This window comes from Dermacentor albipictus, chromosome 10 (assembly GCF_038994185.2).
Source record: "Dermacentor albipictus isolate Rhodes 1998 colony chromosome 10, USDA_Dalb.pri_finalv2, whole genome shotgun sequence".
Lineage (NCBI taxonomy): Eukaryota > Metazoa > Arthropoda > Arachnida > Ixodida > Ixodidae > Dermacentor > Dermacentor albipictus.
This window is the reverse complement of record NC_091830.1, coordinates 79359518-79375271: the sequence shown is the minus strand read 5'-3', so window position 1 is coordinate 79375271 and position 15754 is coordinate 79359518. Positions and strand designations below refer to the sequence as shown.

General features: G+C 49.0%; 1 protein-coding gene across 7 annotated transcripts in view; it reads right to left on the bottom strand.

The window, feature by feature from the left end:
• Positions 1 to 15754, bottom strand: part of LOC139050390 (uncharacterized) — a 527729-nt gene that overhangs the window by 30031 nt on the left and 481944 nt on the right. For all 7 annotated transcript variants that reach the window (XM_070526672.1, XM_070526673.1, XM_070526674.1 and 4 more), the window contains one exon: positions 739 to 813. In XM_070526672.1, the coding sequence (XP_070382773.1) occupies positions 739 to 813 (75 nt within the window). The remainder of the gene's footprint in view (positions 1 to 738; positions 814 to 15754) is intronic.

Below are 15754 nucleotides of genomic sequence, written 5' to 3'. Positions count from 1 at the left end.
TTTAATATCACCCAAAAATTGTAGGGGCATGTAGGAGCGCGCATGTAAGGAAAGTAACAATGTTATTGTATGGCTACGTTTGATTAAGTGCAAACAATGAAACCCGTCATCGATAGTTTCACAAGCTATAATGGAGATAACCAATATTCTGTTAGCTAATAAAGAATAAGCACCTCGCATTTCAATCTTAAAAATTACAGGGTTTTACGTGCCAAAACCATTTTGGGATTATGCGGCATACTGCAGTCGGGGACTCCGGAAATTTAGACCACCTGGGGTTTTTAACGTGCACCTAAATCTAAGTTCACGGGTGTTTTCGCATTTCGCCCGCGTCGAAATGCGGCCGCTGTAGCCGGGATTCGCTCCCGCGACCTCGTGTTTAGCAGCCAAACACCATACTTACTAAGCAACCACGGCGGGTTCATTTCAAGCTTAATAAGAATCTTCACTTTTACAAGAAGCCAAGTAAGCTATATTGGAACATACTCGAAGCTCATTTATTCGCCCGAACAATAAACAAAAGACGTTGAATTTTCTACTCGAACGAACTCTCCATTGGACGAAAATCTTATAAAATACCTTTCGGATAAGGTAAAATTTATCTTATGTGCACGTCTCCGCTTAAAACAAAGTGACAGAGGTGAACCTTCCTCCTGAGGGGCACCCTCTATCACGGTTGAATGAGGCCCACTTTACATATTGACTACATTTAGCAGTAGTTATGCAAAACGAACCTACCTTGGCTGTTTCGGCTGAAGATTTTTTGTCTGAAGGCTCATCTTTATCCTTCTCGTCCGACTTTTTTGGGGCCAGCTACAAAAAGAGAAAAAAAGAAAGCAACTTTCTGTTCAAAGACTTTTTCAAAATACTCGCAAAATTGCAACAGTAGTCAGGATGGCGTCTCAAAAAATTTGAGTGTGTACAACATCTGCCATGATTGTATGCGTCAACACCACACTAGTGCGGTGCCACTTCATATTTGAGGAGGAGATGGCAGTGACTTTTATTGATGTATCGTTATATAAAGGCAGTAGACCCTTCAAATCAACGCACAGTATCACGGAAGAAGGGAAGTTTGCAAATATTTGATAGTGTATATGTATAAGGATAAACGCTTCTCGGACCGAGAACAGAAGTATGAGCTATGAGCGGAAACCTCGAGTAACGCTGATGCTTACTCCCGTTTTGGCGAACCGTTTGCAAATGTTTCAAGTAGCCATAATTACAGCACATCCACACGCGCGGTAGAGGGATTTGGTAGAGCAGCTGTGACATAGTTGAGTGCAAGGTTGGAGAACTAGAATGCGCATTTTTTTTTCAATTTTAATGCATCTCAACTTAAGCTTATGGGAAACAGCGAACATGCGTGGCTTCTCCGGCCTGAAAGCGCGTAATAAACATTGACCCTAATTCCTCTATATCCTGGTGAATGGCACCAACCGGTCTTCCAAGAAGAGGAGATCCCGAATGGAATCCGCATCTGAGGAAGCTACTAGGGAGACGAAGGCGGCAGACCGACGAGAGCGCACTTACCTTCAATCGGCATCTTCCAAGAGCCATGAGCGATATTATGGAGCAATGACGGACAACAAAGACCGCAGAAATCCCCACATGTGAATGTCTCCTATTCTTTCGTCTCAGCTTCCACATCAAGCAGTTCAAAGCACGCGATAGTCGTTGATACTCGTACCCAGGCTTGTGTAATCTGGTTGCATATGAGCCGCGAACTGTGTAGAATTTTCCAGAAGTGACCGGGGCACCAGCGATAACCCTGGAACCTTCGATGGCTCATATCTAAGGGTAGACGAGCTTGACCAGTTAGCCGATCTTGAGGATTGTCGACAGTGTTCGCCGCTATCCCTGTGCTTTGAGTGTAACTTGCTTTTGTGGGCACAAGTTCACCCAATAGAACTTATTTTTTCATTCAATGATTTGCTGCTGTGTTATTCACCGTCACTACTACACCACATCTGGTGGACGTGCTAGTGCATTCAGGTACCGAACGTCTCCGCAAAGCCGCGAGCCAAGCCCGAGCCAGGAAGACAAAATATGTGGGCACTTAGCTGAGGTAAACTGCGATAGGCTTTCACCTATCGCAATTCAACGTAGCCATAGCCTAGGCAGTCATAGATAGGCGAAAACGTATCCATGACTGCCTCTGTTGTTGTGTGAACTTTCTTGCGGACGAATGCCACCGTGGCTGCGAGCATCTGATGCAATCACAGCCATATGGCTGCAAGGTTTGTCGCGGATGTGCGTGCACCCCCGCGCGCATGTCGACGCTCCCCCACACGCCCATTCGCACAGCGCTACTGGCATGGCGCCTCCTCTCCTCGTTCCTTTCGCCAGTGGCGTCCCCTCTCCTTGCTCCCCTTGCCGATAATCGTCGCTTTCCTGCATCCAGCATGGACTCCACCCGGACACTCATGAGCCAGTGAAGGATTACGCCTTAATATCCACGCCACCAAGTACCAGCCATCTAGGCGCAGGTTGCAAGGGCTGCTTCGTAGCACCTATTTTTTCCTCAGAAGACTAGGATATGCGCAGCCGCAACAGCAGCTACAATGACGGCCCCAGTGTCCCTAACATCGATAGTGCTGCGGCAGCCCAGAGAGCCACCGACGGTGCGTGGTTCAACATTCAATGACCCGGAAAGCTGGCTGGTGACGTGTGAGAGGGTGGCGACGTTTACCAGCTGGAACAGCGACGATTAGTTGCGACGTGTCTTTTTCGCATTTGGAGATGCCGCCAGGACGTGGTTAAAGAATCGAGAGGCCACCTTAACGACATGGGACCTGTTCCGGAGCAGTTTCCTGCAAGCGTCGTATGCAGGGAGCGAGTCTAAGCTGTACTAGAAATACGAATGAAGCTGCCCAGCGAGACCAACGCCATGTTCACGGAGGAGATGAGTCGTCTATTATGCCACGCCGAGACGGAAATGCCCATGAAGAAAGTCTCCCAACTCATGCGTGGTGTGAAGGAGAAACATTACGCCGGTATGCTTGAAGCGCACCGAAGACGATCGACGAGTTTCTTCGCGAGGCCACCAGCATCGAGATAACACTGGAAATTAAGAATCGACAATTTATCCGCCGCAAGAACTCAACAAACTACTCCGGAGTTCAATCACTGGCCGAGGGCGACCGGCACGATACTGTCAGAGCGGTGGTACGGTAGGAGGTTCAGAAGCTGCTCCCTTCATCTCAGCTTCAAGTGGCTTAGATTGCCGACATCATACGCGAGGAGCTCCATGAGTCATTCACGGAACTTCAATCGCCGCCGTCTCAGCTGAAAGCGATGACTTACACCGGCGCAGGCCGCCGTAACGTAAGCGCCCGCTAACGCCACAGTTCCGTTGTCCACCACCGCCGCTGCTAGCACTTCCAACCCATCGCCCCGCGCATAATTAGATCTAAGATTGACGAGCTCCTGACCACCGTGCGCTCTGCTATCACTGTGGAGAACGCGGACACATCTACTGCCGATGTCCTTACCGTGAGACGGGACTTTGAGGGTTCACCATCAACGCACCGCGCCCTCAATAAAGTAAACGCCCCTGTGATATCGACGACTACCTCGCCGCGACACAGTGCAGCCCTAGACGACCATTCCGTTCGCCGTCGCCACGCCGCTACTTGTTGCCGCAGCGTCGTCCATACAATGGCCCAGCCCGGGACCGGACCATCAGCATGTATCGGGAAAACTAAAAGCAACAACCGATGGAGGTGCGGTTGCTCTTCGTCGAAGCCACGACAATCTTTCGCAGCCGACCACGACGCCGAAGGGGCAATCTAGACGACCTAACAACGACACGCCGCAGTCCCGATGAAGCCTGGAAGCAAAAAATGCACCGACCCAAGAGCTGACGACGCGACGTACCAGCCATAGTTCAACGCGAGGCAGTCGTGATCCGACGCCAACACTTAATTGCAATGGAAGACAAATAACCACTGACCTTGATTTGCTTCGCGACGTCTCCACACTTACCGTCTTAGCGGACACAGGAGCCGACTACCCCACTACCAGTGGATTGTTCGCCGCCATGTAGAAGAAAGTCAAGACTGCATGTGACGGCCCTCAAATTCGAACAGCTGGAGGACACGTCATAACGCCGACGGGAATGTGCACGGCAACAATTCCACTTCGTAACCTGACCTAATCTGCAACGTTCGTTGTCCTCCAACAGTGTTCAGGAGCGGTGATGTTTGGCATGGACTTCCCCAACCAACATTGCGCCATCATCGACCTGAGGTCGAAGTAGATAACGCTGTACACAGACAAGGCGATACCGACGGAGAGGGCTTCCAGTCAGCGTGCGATGAGTGTACTTGAGAACCAAATCAGCATCCCGCCTCACTCCAGCGTGCAGCGACACATCCGCAGACGTAGAAGGCGTCATCGAGGGCGACCAACGTTTACTGCTCGAACATAAAATTTGCTTCGCAAGAGGAATCAGTCGAATGCGCGAAGGAAAAGCGAAAGTGATGCTGACGAACTTCATCCAGGAGTTCAAGCACATCATCAAGGGCCCGAAGATAGCATGCATGGAGAAAATTGTGGAAACGAGCAATGCGCTTGTGCTCTCTGATTCGGCCGCATCTACACCGACGTCCATAGCTGCCGAATGACCTGTCGACATAAATCCAAGTCTCTTCGTGAATATTTAGCAGCAGCTTAGAAGCCTCCTCCGAGAATAAAGAGAAGAGAATTCAACGAACACCATTTGTAAAGCATTGCATAACCCAAGAGCGTGCTCGACCAGTAGGCCAGAGCCCTTACCAAGTTTCGACGCGAAAAGACGAAGCTGTTAGTCAACAAGTCGACGAAATGCTACTCGAGGACGGCATAAAGCTGACGTAAAAGCGGTGGGCATCTCCTGCAGCACTGGTGAAGAAAAAGGACTGAACACGACGTTTCTGCATCGATAATCGTCGACTGAAGAAGATCACGAGCCAGGACGTATGCCCCCTGCCATGGATAGACGACGCATTGGATCGGCTCTGCAATGCTAAATACTCCTCGTCGATGGGTCTCACGTCTGACTGTTCGAAACTATTATACGACGAGAAAGATCGCGAAAAAACCGCTTTCATCCTGCTAGACTGGCTCTGCGAGTTGAGGGTCATGCCATTCGGATCGTGCTCGGCACCCGCAACGTTCCAACGCGTCATTGGCATAGTGTTAGCGGCATTGAAGGGGTAGACTTTTCTTGTTTAATTGGATGACATCGTCCTCTTTGCCGGAAACTTCGACGATCACCGCAGACAGCTTGCGACAGTACTAGAAGCCATCAAGTCATCAGCGCTCACTCTGAAGTTAGAAGATTGTCGTTTCGCTTACGATGAGCTTCTGTTCCTGAGCCGTGTCATCAATAAATCTAAAATCCGCTACAAACTGCTGCAGACAGCTGCCATAGCAATGTTCCCACAGCTCATCGACAAGAAGGCTTTACCTAGATTCGCTGGCACGTGTGCCTGCTACAGGTGCTTTGTCGAGGACTTTTCACGCATCGGTGAGCTGCTGACACATCGAACAACATTTGATGTCGGGTTCTTTGGGAAACGCTGCAGGCTGATGTATTTCAAGGACTCAAATGACGCATGCATTCGTGACCGGTACTTGCCCACTACGACGAGGACGCCGATACTGAAATCCGCACTGGCGCCAGCAGCCTAGACATCGGTGCCTTCCTGCCCAGTGTAAATACGAACTAGAACGGGTGATAGCTTACGCTAGCCGGTGGCTGTCAAAAGCGGAAGTCAATTACTCTATGACCGAAAAGGGATGCCACGCCATCACTTGGGCCACAGCAAAATTCCGCCCTTACCTATATGGCAGGCCATTCAAAGTCGTCTGCGGCCACCATGTGCTGTGTTGGCTAGCGAAATTGAAGAACCCTTCAGGATGCCTGGCGCAGTGGAGCCCCAGACGGCAAGAATATGACATCACTGTTATCTAGAAGTACCGTCGAAAACACTCCGAAGTGGACTGCCTATCACGTGCCCCCACTGACCCGCTGCCACAAGGCCACAAGGATGACGACGTCTTCCTTGGGAGAACAAGAGCAGAAGGCTTCGCTGAACAGCAGCGAGCATACACGGAGCTAAAAGGCCTTGTCGAGTATTTGGAAGGGAACACTGACGTTGTTCATAGGGTATTTAGGCGAGGGTTGTCTTCGTTTCTGCTTCAAAGCAAGCTACACGTGAAGATAACATTTTTCGCCAGTCCATGCAAACTAACTCCTTGTTGGTCCCTGACCACTACGCCCAGAAGTACTGCACGTGCTACATGATGATCCAACTCCGGTGACAGTCTGATTTTCCCGGACGCTATCGAAGATACAGAGAAGGTATTATTGGCCGCGTCTGACCACTGACGTCGCCCGTTACGTAAAGACATGCTGAGACTGAAGCGACGCAACGTACCGCTGACAAGGTCCACAAGTTTACTACGCACAATCGAGTCTGCTTGCAGACCATTTATACAGATAGGCCTGGATTTGATGGGACCCTTTCCGATGTCAGCATCTGGAAATAACTAGTGTCGTCGTAGTTACGGACTAGCTCATACGCTTCGTTGAAACGAAAGCTCTGCCGAAAGATAGTGCAGCCGAAGTGGCGAAATTATTCGGCGAGGTCATACTGCTGTGATATGGTGCTCCAGAAGTAATTACCGGCAGAGGAATGGCCGTTATAGGGGAGGCCACACAAGCCATTCTGCAATATAGCAAGACAAGCCTGAGCAGAACAACTTGCTACCACCTGCAAGCGAATGGTCTTACAGAGCGCTTGATCAAGATGCTCGCCGACATGCAAGCAATGTACGTCGACGTCGAGCCCTAGACGTGGGATGCGGTCCTGCCGTATGTGGGATTCGCTTATAACATGGCAGTGCTAGAAACAACTCAAATGATGCCGTTCAAGTTGGTTTACGCCAGGAACCCGACGACGGCTCTCGGCGTCGTCATACTGCCACACATAACCGACGAAAATAATTTTGCGTCACCATCTTTCTAGAGCGCGCCGAAGAAGCCCGGCAGTTCGCCCACCTCCGGAGCAAACACCAGCAGAGGATTGACAGCCAACACTTCTAGAACCTTCGACTACATTATGTCGAGTACCAGCGCGGCGACGGTGTCTGGGTTTGGACCCCATTAGCCGACGGGTACTTAGCGAGAAGCTTTTACGTCGCTATTTCTGACCCTACAAGATCATTCGAGACATTGGTGTGCTCCACTATGAGGTCATACCAGACGGCATTTCGCAATCACAGCGGCGCCGCTAACAACCTGAAATACTCATTGTTGTGCGACTCAAGCCGTTCTGCCAGCGCTAACGAACTTTCGGATTTCGCATAACTGAACTTTGGACATTATTTTTTTTACTGTATACATTAAAATTAGTTTCTTTGTCGCTCTGTTACTGTTTATTAAGTGTCCTTTTGTTTTCGTTTCTTGCTCTCTTGTTATGTTTGTAGCATCGGCAGAATGCTTTTCGAAAGGAGGCATTGACGCTTGTACTTGTTTATCCTTTTCTGGTCACCGCTTCTTTCCTGTCCGACAAGCGTTATCGCTTAGCGCGAGACTCGCCCGTAGGTATCGGACGCTTCTCGAAAGTTATCGATGTATTTTTTTATGCTGTCTGGTACAAATTATATTATGGAGTTTTACGTGCGAACACCGCTTTCTGATTATGAGACACGCCGTAGTGGAGGACTGCGGAAATTTCGACCGCCTGGGGTTCTTTAACGTGCTCCTAAATCTAAGTGCACGGGTGTTTTCGCATTTCGCCCCCATCGGAATGCGGCCGCCGTGGCCGGTATTCGACCCGCGACATCGTGCTCAGAAGCCCAACACCATAGCCGCGCTTGTGTAATCTGATTGCATGTGCGCCGCGAATTGTGTAGAACTTTCTGGAAGAGGCTAGAGCACCAGCAATTACTCTGGAACCTTCGATGGCTCATGTATACACGCCGATTCGCTTGACCGGCAGATCAGTGTTTCAACGATCGCCGACCGTGTTCGTCGCTATGGTGGCGCCTTGAGTATAACTTGCATTTGGGGGGCACATGTTCAGCCAATAAAGGTTCGTTTCGTCATTCAAACATTTTCCGTTGTATTATTCATTCTTTCTACTGGGGGACAATATTTAAAATTCAAATTGTCTTGTGCATGTTCGAAATATCTATTGAGTATTTAAAAGCAAATTAACCTGGTTGCTTTCTCGCGGAACTGGGTTGTTAATACCTTTCCGACTGAAAGTATGGACATGCACAAAAACTGCCAGGGGGCTATATACCTTGTAAGATTTATTTATTGGCAACAGTAGAACCTGAGCAGTCATAAATCTCGGGTTTCTTACGAACATAGCAGTATTATTGTGGTCATATGCCTTTAAGAAGATAAGAATAACGAGATCTAGTATTTTGTTTTCCAATGCCTGTATATTTTATACTTTTGCAATTGGAGTGCAAACACAGGCAATTCTTTCTAAAACCAAACTGACAGCCCGTGAATATACGAAGTTTTTAGCAAAATGATGTCATCGTAATACTCAATTTCCAAGGGCCTTCGAAAAGACGGGACATACCGAAAGCGGCATGTAGTTGAATCGACTGCTTCAGCACTTCAAAACCTAACGCTTTTTCTATGTGCATGCGTATGAGAAACGGAGCAAATAGAAATAAAGATTATATACGCATTTACCGACAGTTAACCGAATATCTAAAGCGCACTAAAGCGGCCGTATCTACATGTCATCTGTGCCACCTCATTTGTTGTTTCGCAACAAAAAAATAAAACATGCTTTAAATCTCTCTGCATCTTGAATTTCAGGACGCGTTTTGCGTACACATCGGGTGAACGTAACGTACGGTGTAAAACAAAATTACACCCTTTTGGGTCGTATCTTGCCACACATAAATAAACGTCATCTGCCTTGTCCGGATTTCCTTTCTTTAACGCTGCAAGCACGGTAGTTCCTAGTAACGAACGGCATGCGCGTTATCAGCATGACATAGCAATACCGACCGAAAAGTAGCGGGCGCGGCGTTTTCAAGAAAGGAAATGCAAGCAAGGCAGATAACGATTGTTGTTGTGCGGCAGATATACACCCCAAAGTGTGTACCTTTGTCTTTAGGTATCTTCGACTGGTCGCCCGTGCGCCCCGAAGCAGAGTCGGGTAGATCGGTCGTTTCCCGAACTCAAAGGTAGGGGACAAGCGCGCAAGCCGAACATGCGACTCGCTCTCAGAGGAGGAAATTGCTGATGCGAAACCACGTGACTACTGCACACGTCCGATGTTTCGCCTATCCAAAGCTCCCGGCGCTGCCGGAAAAACCGGTGGACGTGCCGGCGGGACGAACGTTCGTCGAAAAGCCAGCATGCAGTGGCCTAGGTTGCCAAGGTTACGGTGGGCCGCCGCCAACAGCAGCGACGCGGCACTGCGATGACGTTTCAATCTCGATGACTGCTCCGACGACAGGGCTCGGAGCGCCTCAGAGCGCTCCAAGATAGAGGAGAGCAATCGAGAGGAACCAGCCGAACGCAGGGCGCGCACCCTCTTTCAACCAGTCGAAGACAACAGCCGCTCGCGAGAGCGCTCCAGAGTGCTCAGAAACGACCAGCCGAAGATAGGGTTAGAGTGTAAGCTGTGAGGATTATGATTCGCGTTATCAGGAGACTTCAATTGTTCCTAATCTGCAACGTTCGTTGTCCTCCAACAGTGTTCAGGAGCGGTAATTTTTGACATGGACTTCCCCAACCAACATTGCGCCATCATCCACCTGAGGTCGAAGTAGATAACGCTGTACACAGACAAAGCGATACCGACGGAGAGGGCTTCCAGTCAGCGTGCAATGAGTGTACTTGAGAACCAAATCAGCATCCCGCCTCACTCCAGCGTGCAGCGACACATCCGCAGACGTAGAAGGCGTCATCGAGGGCGACCAACGTTTACTGCTCGACCATAAAATTTGCTTCGCAAGAGGAATCAGTCGAATGCGCGAAAGAAAAGCGAAAGTGATTCTGATGAACTTCAGCCAGGGGTTCAAGCACATCATCAAGGGCCCGAAGATAGCATGCATCGAGAAAATTGTGGAAACGAGCAATGCGTTTGTGCTCTCTCATTCGGCCGCATCTACACCAGCGACCACAGCTGCCGAACGAGATGTCGACATAAATCCAAGTCTCTTCGTGAATAATTAGCAGCAGCTTAGAGTGCCTCCTCCGAGAATACAAAGAAGAAAATTCAAAGAAGACCATTTGCAAAGCATCGCATAACCGAAGAGCCTGCTCGGCCAATAGGCCAAAGCCCTTACCAAGTTTCGACGCGAAAACACGAAGTTGTTAGTCAACAAGTCGACGAAATGCTGCTCGACGACGGCATCCAGCTGTCGTAAAAGCGGTGGGCATCTCCTGTAGCACTGGTGAAGAAAAAGGACTGAACACGACGTTTCTGCATCGATTACCGTCGGCTGAATAAGATCACGAGCCAGGACGTATGCCCCCTGCCATGGATAGACGACGCATTGGATGGGCTCTGCAATGCTTAATACTCCACGTCGATGGGCCTCAAGTCGGACTATCCGAAAGTATTAATCGACGAGAAAGATCGCGAAAAGACCGCCTTCATCCTGCTAGACCGCCTCTACGGGTTGAAGGTCATGCCATTCGGACTTTGCTCGGCGCCTGCAACGTTCCAGCGCGTAATTGGCATAGTATTAGCGGCATTGAAGGGGTAGACTTTTCATGTTTAATTGGATGACATCGTTCCCTTTGCCGGAAACTTCGATGATCACCGTAGACAGCTTGCGACAGTACTAGAAGCCATCAAGTCATCAGCGCTCACTCTGAAGTCAGAAGATTGCCGCTTCGCTACGATGAGCTTCTGTTCCTGAGCCACTTCATCAGTAAGTCTAAGGTCCGCTACGAACTGCTGAAGACAGCTGCCATAGCAATGTTCCCACAGCTCATCGACAAGAAGGCTTTAGCTAGATTCGCTGGCACGTGTGCCTGCTACAGGCGCTTTGTCGAGGACTTTTCACGCATCGGTCCGCTGCTGACACATCGAACTACATTTCATGTCGGGTTCGTTGGGAAACGCTGCAGGCTGATGTATTTCAAGAACTAAAACGACGCATGCAGTCATGACCGGTACTTGCCCACTACGACGAGGACGCCGATATTGAAATCCACACTGCCGCCAGCAACCTAGACTTTGGTGCCCTCCTGCCCAGTGTAAAGACGAACTAGAATGGGTGATAGCTTACGAGTGCCGGTGGCTGTCAAAAGCGGAAGTCAATTATTCTATGACCGAAAAGAGATGCCATGCCATCACTTAGGCCACAGCGAAATTCCGCCCTTCCCTATATGGCAGGTCATTCAAAGTCGTCAGCGACCACCGAGTGTTGTGTTGGCTAGCAAAATTGAAGAACCCTTCAGGATGCCTGGCGTGGTGGAGTCCCAGACAGCAGGAATATGAAATCACTGTCATCTAGAAGTACCGACGAAAACACTGCGATGCGGACTGCGTATCACGTGCCCCCATTGAACCGCAGCCGCAAGGCGACGGGGATGCCGACGTCTTCTTTGGGAGAACAAGAGCGGAAGACTTCGCTGAACAGTTTACTTATAGACTATAAAAACCGTTCCCCGTCGCATCGTTTTTGTCGCTCTTCTCAGCCTTTTGAGAACTTCCTATCTAAATTAGCTGTGGAAGGAAACTCTTTTATTGTTTAAATAATCAGTGTCCTCGTTGCGAAATACACCGTAAGTCTTAACGTTTTAATTTTGCTATTTGCTTTGTTCTTTCGGTAAAGCGCGTGTTTTGCTTATTGTCTGTAGTGGTTTGTTAGCGGTTGGTGGATTGCGAGCGTTTATTGCCAGTTTTGGTATGCGGACAAAGCACTTAAAATACACCTATGAGGATTTTAATACGACCGTCGCATATGCAGCGTGAATGTATTGCACGGAAAGCATCTTTCTCAATTGTAATTTGAAAGTTGGTTACGAGACATTGCTGCTGACAATAGAAGAAGAAGAAGAATTTTATTTATTTACTCAAGAAAATAAAGTCACAGTAACAAGATATACAAAGGAGGACCCAAAGCGGAAGGCTGTAGGGGGACCTCCTGTTCTAATGGGCTATTATTCTGAATTGTGAGGCAATCGGTTGATTTTAATGCTTGAACTTATAAACTGAATGAAAATCGAACAAATTGGTGAGATTTTTGTTCACGTTACAGCAATAGCAGCTGGCAAAATATTTGGGCAGTACCATTACTTATGCCATTGCAGATATGTCCAATAAAGCTTCTAAACTCCTCTGAATGCAGGCGAGTTTAATGAGTGTGTTAGTAGCAATTTACGATACATTACTCAAATAAAATTATTACTTGCAGTGGATGAGTCCCCCATGTGAAGATTATTATCGAATGAAATAACTAAACTTCGATATCGAGAACTCTACCTCCGCTACGTTCGGATACATGACCTCCTCGCCCAGAAATATACGTATTACGATTCTAAATGTGCATGCTCAAAGTGTACTAAACAAATCAGATACCTAAGGCACCTTGAACCCGTACTAATAAGAGTTACTTACACATGACTCCATGAAGGTACACCTTGTGCCGAGGTTGTCCCTCAAAGTTAAAGGAAAGACAGAAACGGAACGGGTGGACCTGTACCCTTCGTCAAACAAAGATTCAATTTCCTTCATAGCTATTGAGAATTCTTGTGATACTAAAGCTGTCTCGGTGGGATAAAGTTATTAAATTGAAGCCTGTACATTGGTGGCTTGTACGGACCGCCAAATTTCCTGTTTGATACTTTGGTAGCACTCACATAATTTATTGGCAGGCATTTGCACCAAAACGACGGAACTTAAGATTTAATTTACTTGAATTTATCGTGACGGAATTGGCCCTCATGTTCCGCTTTGGCTGTTAATGTCAGTGGCTGCCAAAAATCACTGTATGTGGCTTTCTGCTCTAGCAGATTCTGCAATCTGCATCTAGGAGATTGTAATAGAGCACATAATAATTTTAAGTTCAACTTCTTTTATTCTGAACCTTGTGTTTGTCTTGTAAAAGATAAATATATGGTTATATTGAACTATTTAGCCATTTATTATAACAGTTATGCGTGACTCCGCGGGAGAAACCCGAAGAGCGCGTCTGTTTCCCTCGGAAGCGTCTGGTCTGTTCTGCGAGTCCTTGCGTAAACCATGTTACGCAAGGATTTGGTATGGCGTCCCCGGTATGGCGTCCACGCTATATTTGAGCGTCCCCGGTATGGCGTCATCCGGCGCCATACCGGGGACGCGCAGATATACCGAAGTGTGTCCTTACTGGGGCCATGAGAAGATCAGCCGCTTCCACCGGTATTTGATGATAACGTCTGATGACGTCAATTTTTGAAGAACAGAGTGGCTGTGTGCAGTGTTACGACAAAGTCAGGCCAATGGGCGGGGGGGGGGGGGGCTGAGCGGATAGCTGTGCGTCTGTGTTGTCTTGTTAAGGGAAGCTTGTCGCCGCATGGGCGCCAGTCACCTAGAGTAGATCTTGCGAATAAGTGGAGTGGGGTTCACCACGTACTTGGGGACGGACGCACAATGCCGAGTTCAAACACATGCTCAAATTCTCGTCGGGCTATGTTCAGCCTCTTAAGCCGAGACCACACGTACACTTGCGGATGCGCGTAAGCCCGCGTCCGAGCGCCTAGCGCCTGACGCGCCTCGCGAGTAATGGCGGTTTGCATCCACAAAGACGCGCGACAGCGCGCGCTCACCCGGCTCACTCACAGACGCCTTGACAGGCACCGCTTCGTACTTTGTTAACGACAGTGTTTCAAAATGCTTCAATTCATATAACCTTAATTGTAATAGCTTTATAGCTGTTAGAGCAGCGTAAAAAGGAAAGAAGAACCACTTTCTTGCATGATATAAATCTGCTTCACCGAGAGTTGAACGTTTCGCGCCGTAGCTGCGTAGCTAGGAGTCCCGACGCGAGTCAACCGAAGCGCTCGATAACAGAGCGGAGCTGTTGCCCCAGATCACGCCGCGTTTCGAGGCGTACGAGCCATGCCGCACCGTCTGCGCATGCGTGGACGCGTTAACGCGAGAATGCGTGTGGTCTGGGCTTTAGGCGGCCGGCGAGGATCGGCGTGCACTGAGGGTCCCGATGTCACATTGCATTGTGTAACGAGTGTTTGCCAGGACGTGTGGTGTGGACAGGAGATGTAAGGCAGGGAAATTCTTTCAACAACTCCGTCAATGCTGCGCAAATATTCGGTTCTTTCGGTCGAAGGAGCGCAAACGTCATCATTACCGTGCAGGATGTGATGTCACGAATACTCAACTGTGTTATAGAATCTGGTAGCCGGGAGCTTTGCATCTTTACAAGATGTCCGAAGTGGAGAACAAGATCTGCTTCTATGATCACGGGGTTCCCGTACCCCACAACGAATTTCCAACGAAAGGTTCGGTGTCGGCTAAAGTCAATCGTTAGAGATCGACGCGATTTACGTGGTGTTCATGGCTTGAACAATATATATGGGGTGATCTTGGCGATCAGCACGCATCGCCAGAATTAAACTGACTCCGGCAGCTGTGCCCCCCTGGAAACAGGTTTTCGAGGCTGCATCCGTGACATAAAATAAGCGCGATTCGCAATGGCCGGAAATTCGAGACAATATCGTCTGTGTGATTGCGGGGTTATCGCTTTGAGACGGCGTTTGCTGATCTGTTGAAAAACGATTTTCTTTTTGAAATCGAAATTTCGACAAATGGCCCATGTTGATGTCTCTTGACGCAGCCGGTATCACATGTTATGTGGTGCGTGGAGTTCGACATGGAGCACCAGCCGCTTTCAGTGCGTGGCCAGGATATTTCTTTCCTAAGCACAGGGCCCCGCACACTCGGTTGCATTTGCTCCAAAGCGGAGGTGGTAGCAGCATATCTGAGCAGCGTCAGGATAAGAGATGACGCGCTTGCGTTAGAAGGAGCACGGGCGTCTCTTTTCTGGTACTTCAACACTTCTAGGGCGACCGCAATCCGCCCGACATCCTGCTTAACTCACTAATTGCGCAGTGGGATTCCCTGTCAATGAATCGGCAGAAGCTCCCCTCACTTTTGCTGTGCTGAGAAAAGTCGAAACCACCGGTGCCCCGAACACCAGCACCATGTCTGCAAGAGCAGCGAAGACATCGAGGGCTACGCTACTTGTTCGACGGTGTGGATTTCGGTCTTGGCGTCTTCGTTGAAATGTGAAACCATCGGCGGTGACTGCACCCGTCATTTCAGCTCCTCAAATGCATCCTCCTGGCGTCCCCTGCATTTCAAGTTGACATCCCCTTTTGTAAGATGAATTAATGGTGCCACGATACTCTTACACTATTACAAAACGCCTGTAAAAAGCGTGCCGACCAAAGAATCTGTGCACTGAATTTTTGTCGATGGGCCCCGAAATGCTAGTGATTTAGCGATGGTAGCTCTCTTCTGCGGGTAGGGACGCACTTCAGACTTGGTGATGACTTAGGCTAGGAACAGATGTTTTTCGTAAGTGAAACGGCTGGGCAGGGTGAGTCCAGATGACTTGACCATCCCTAGCATTGTCTGAAGCCACCTCAGGTAATCTTTGGAATTCGTGGCGAAGACTACAAGGTCAGCCAAGAAGACGAAATATGTCTGCCACTTCGGCCCTGACAAGACTGTCTCCAGCACACGGCGGAACGTTGCAGGCCCACAGCAAAGAC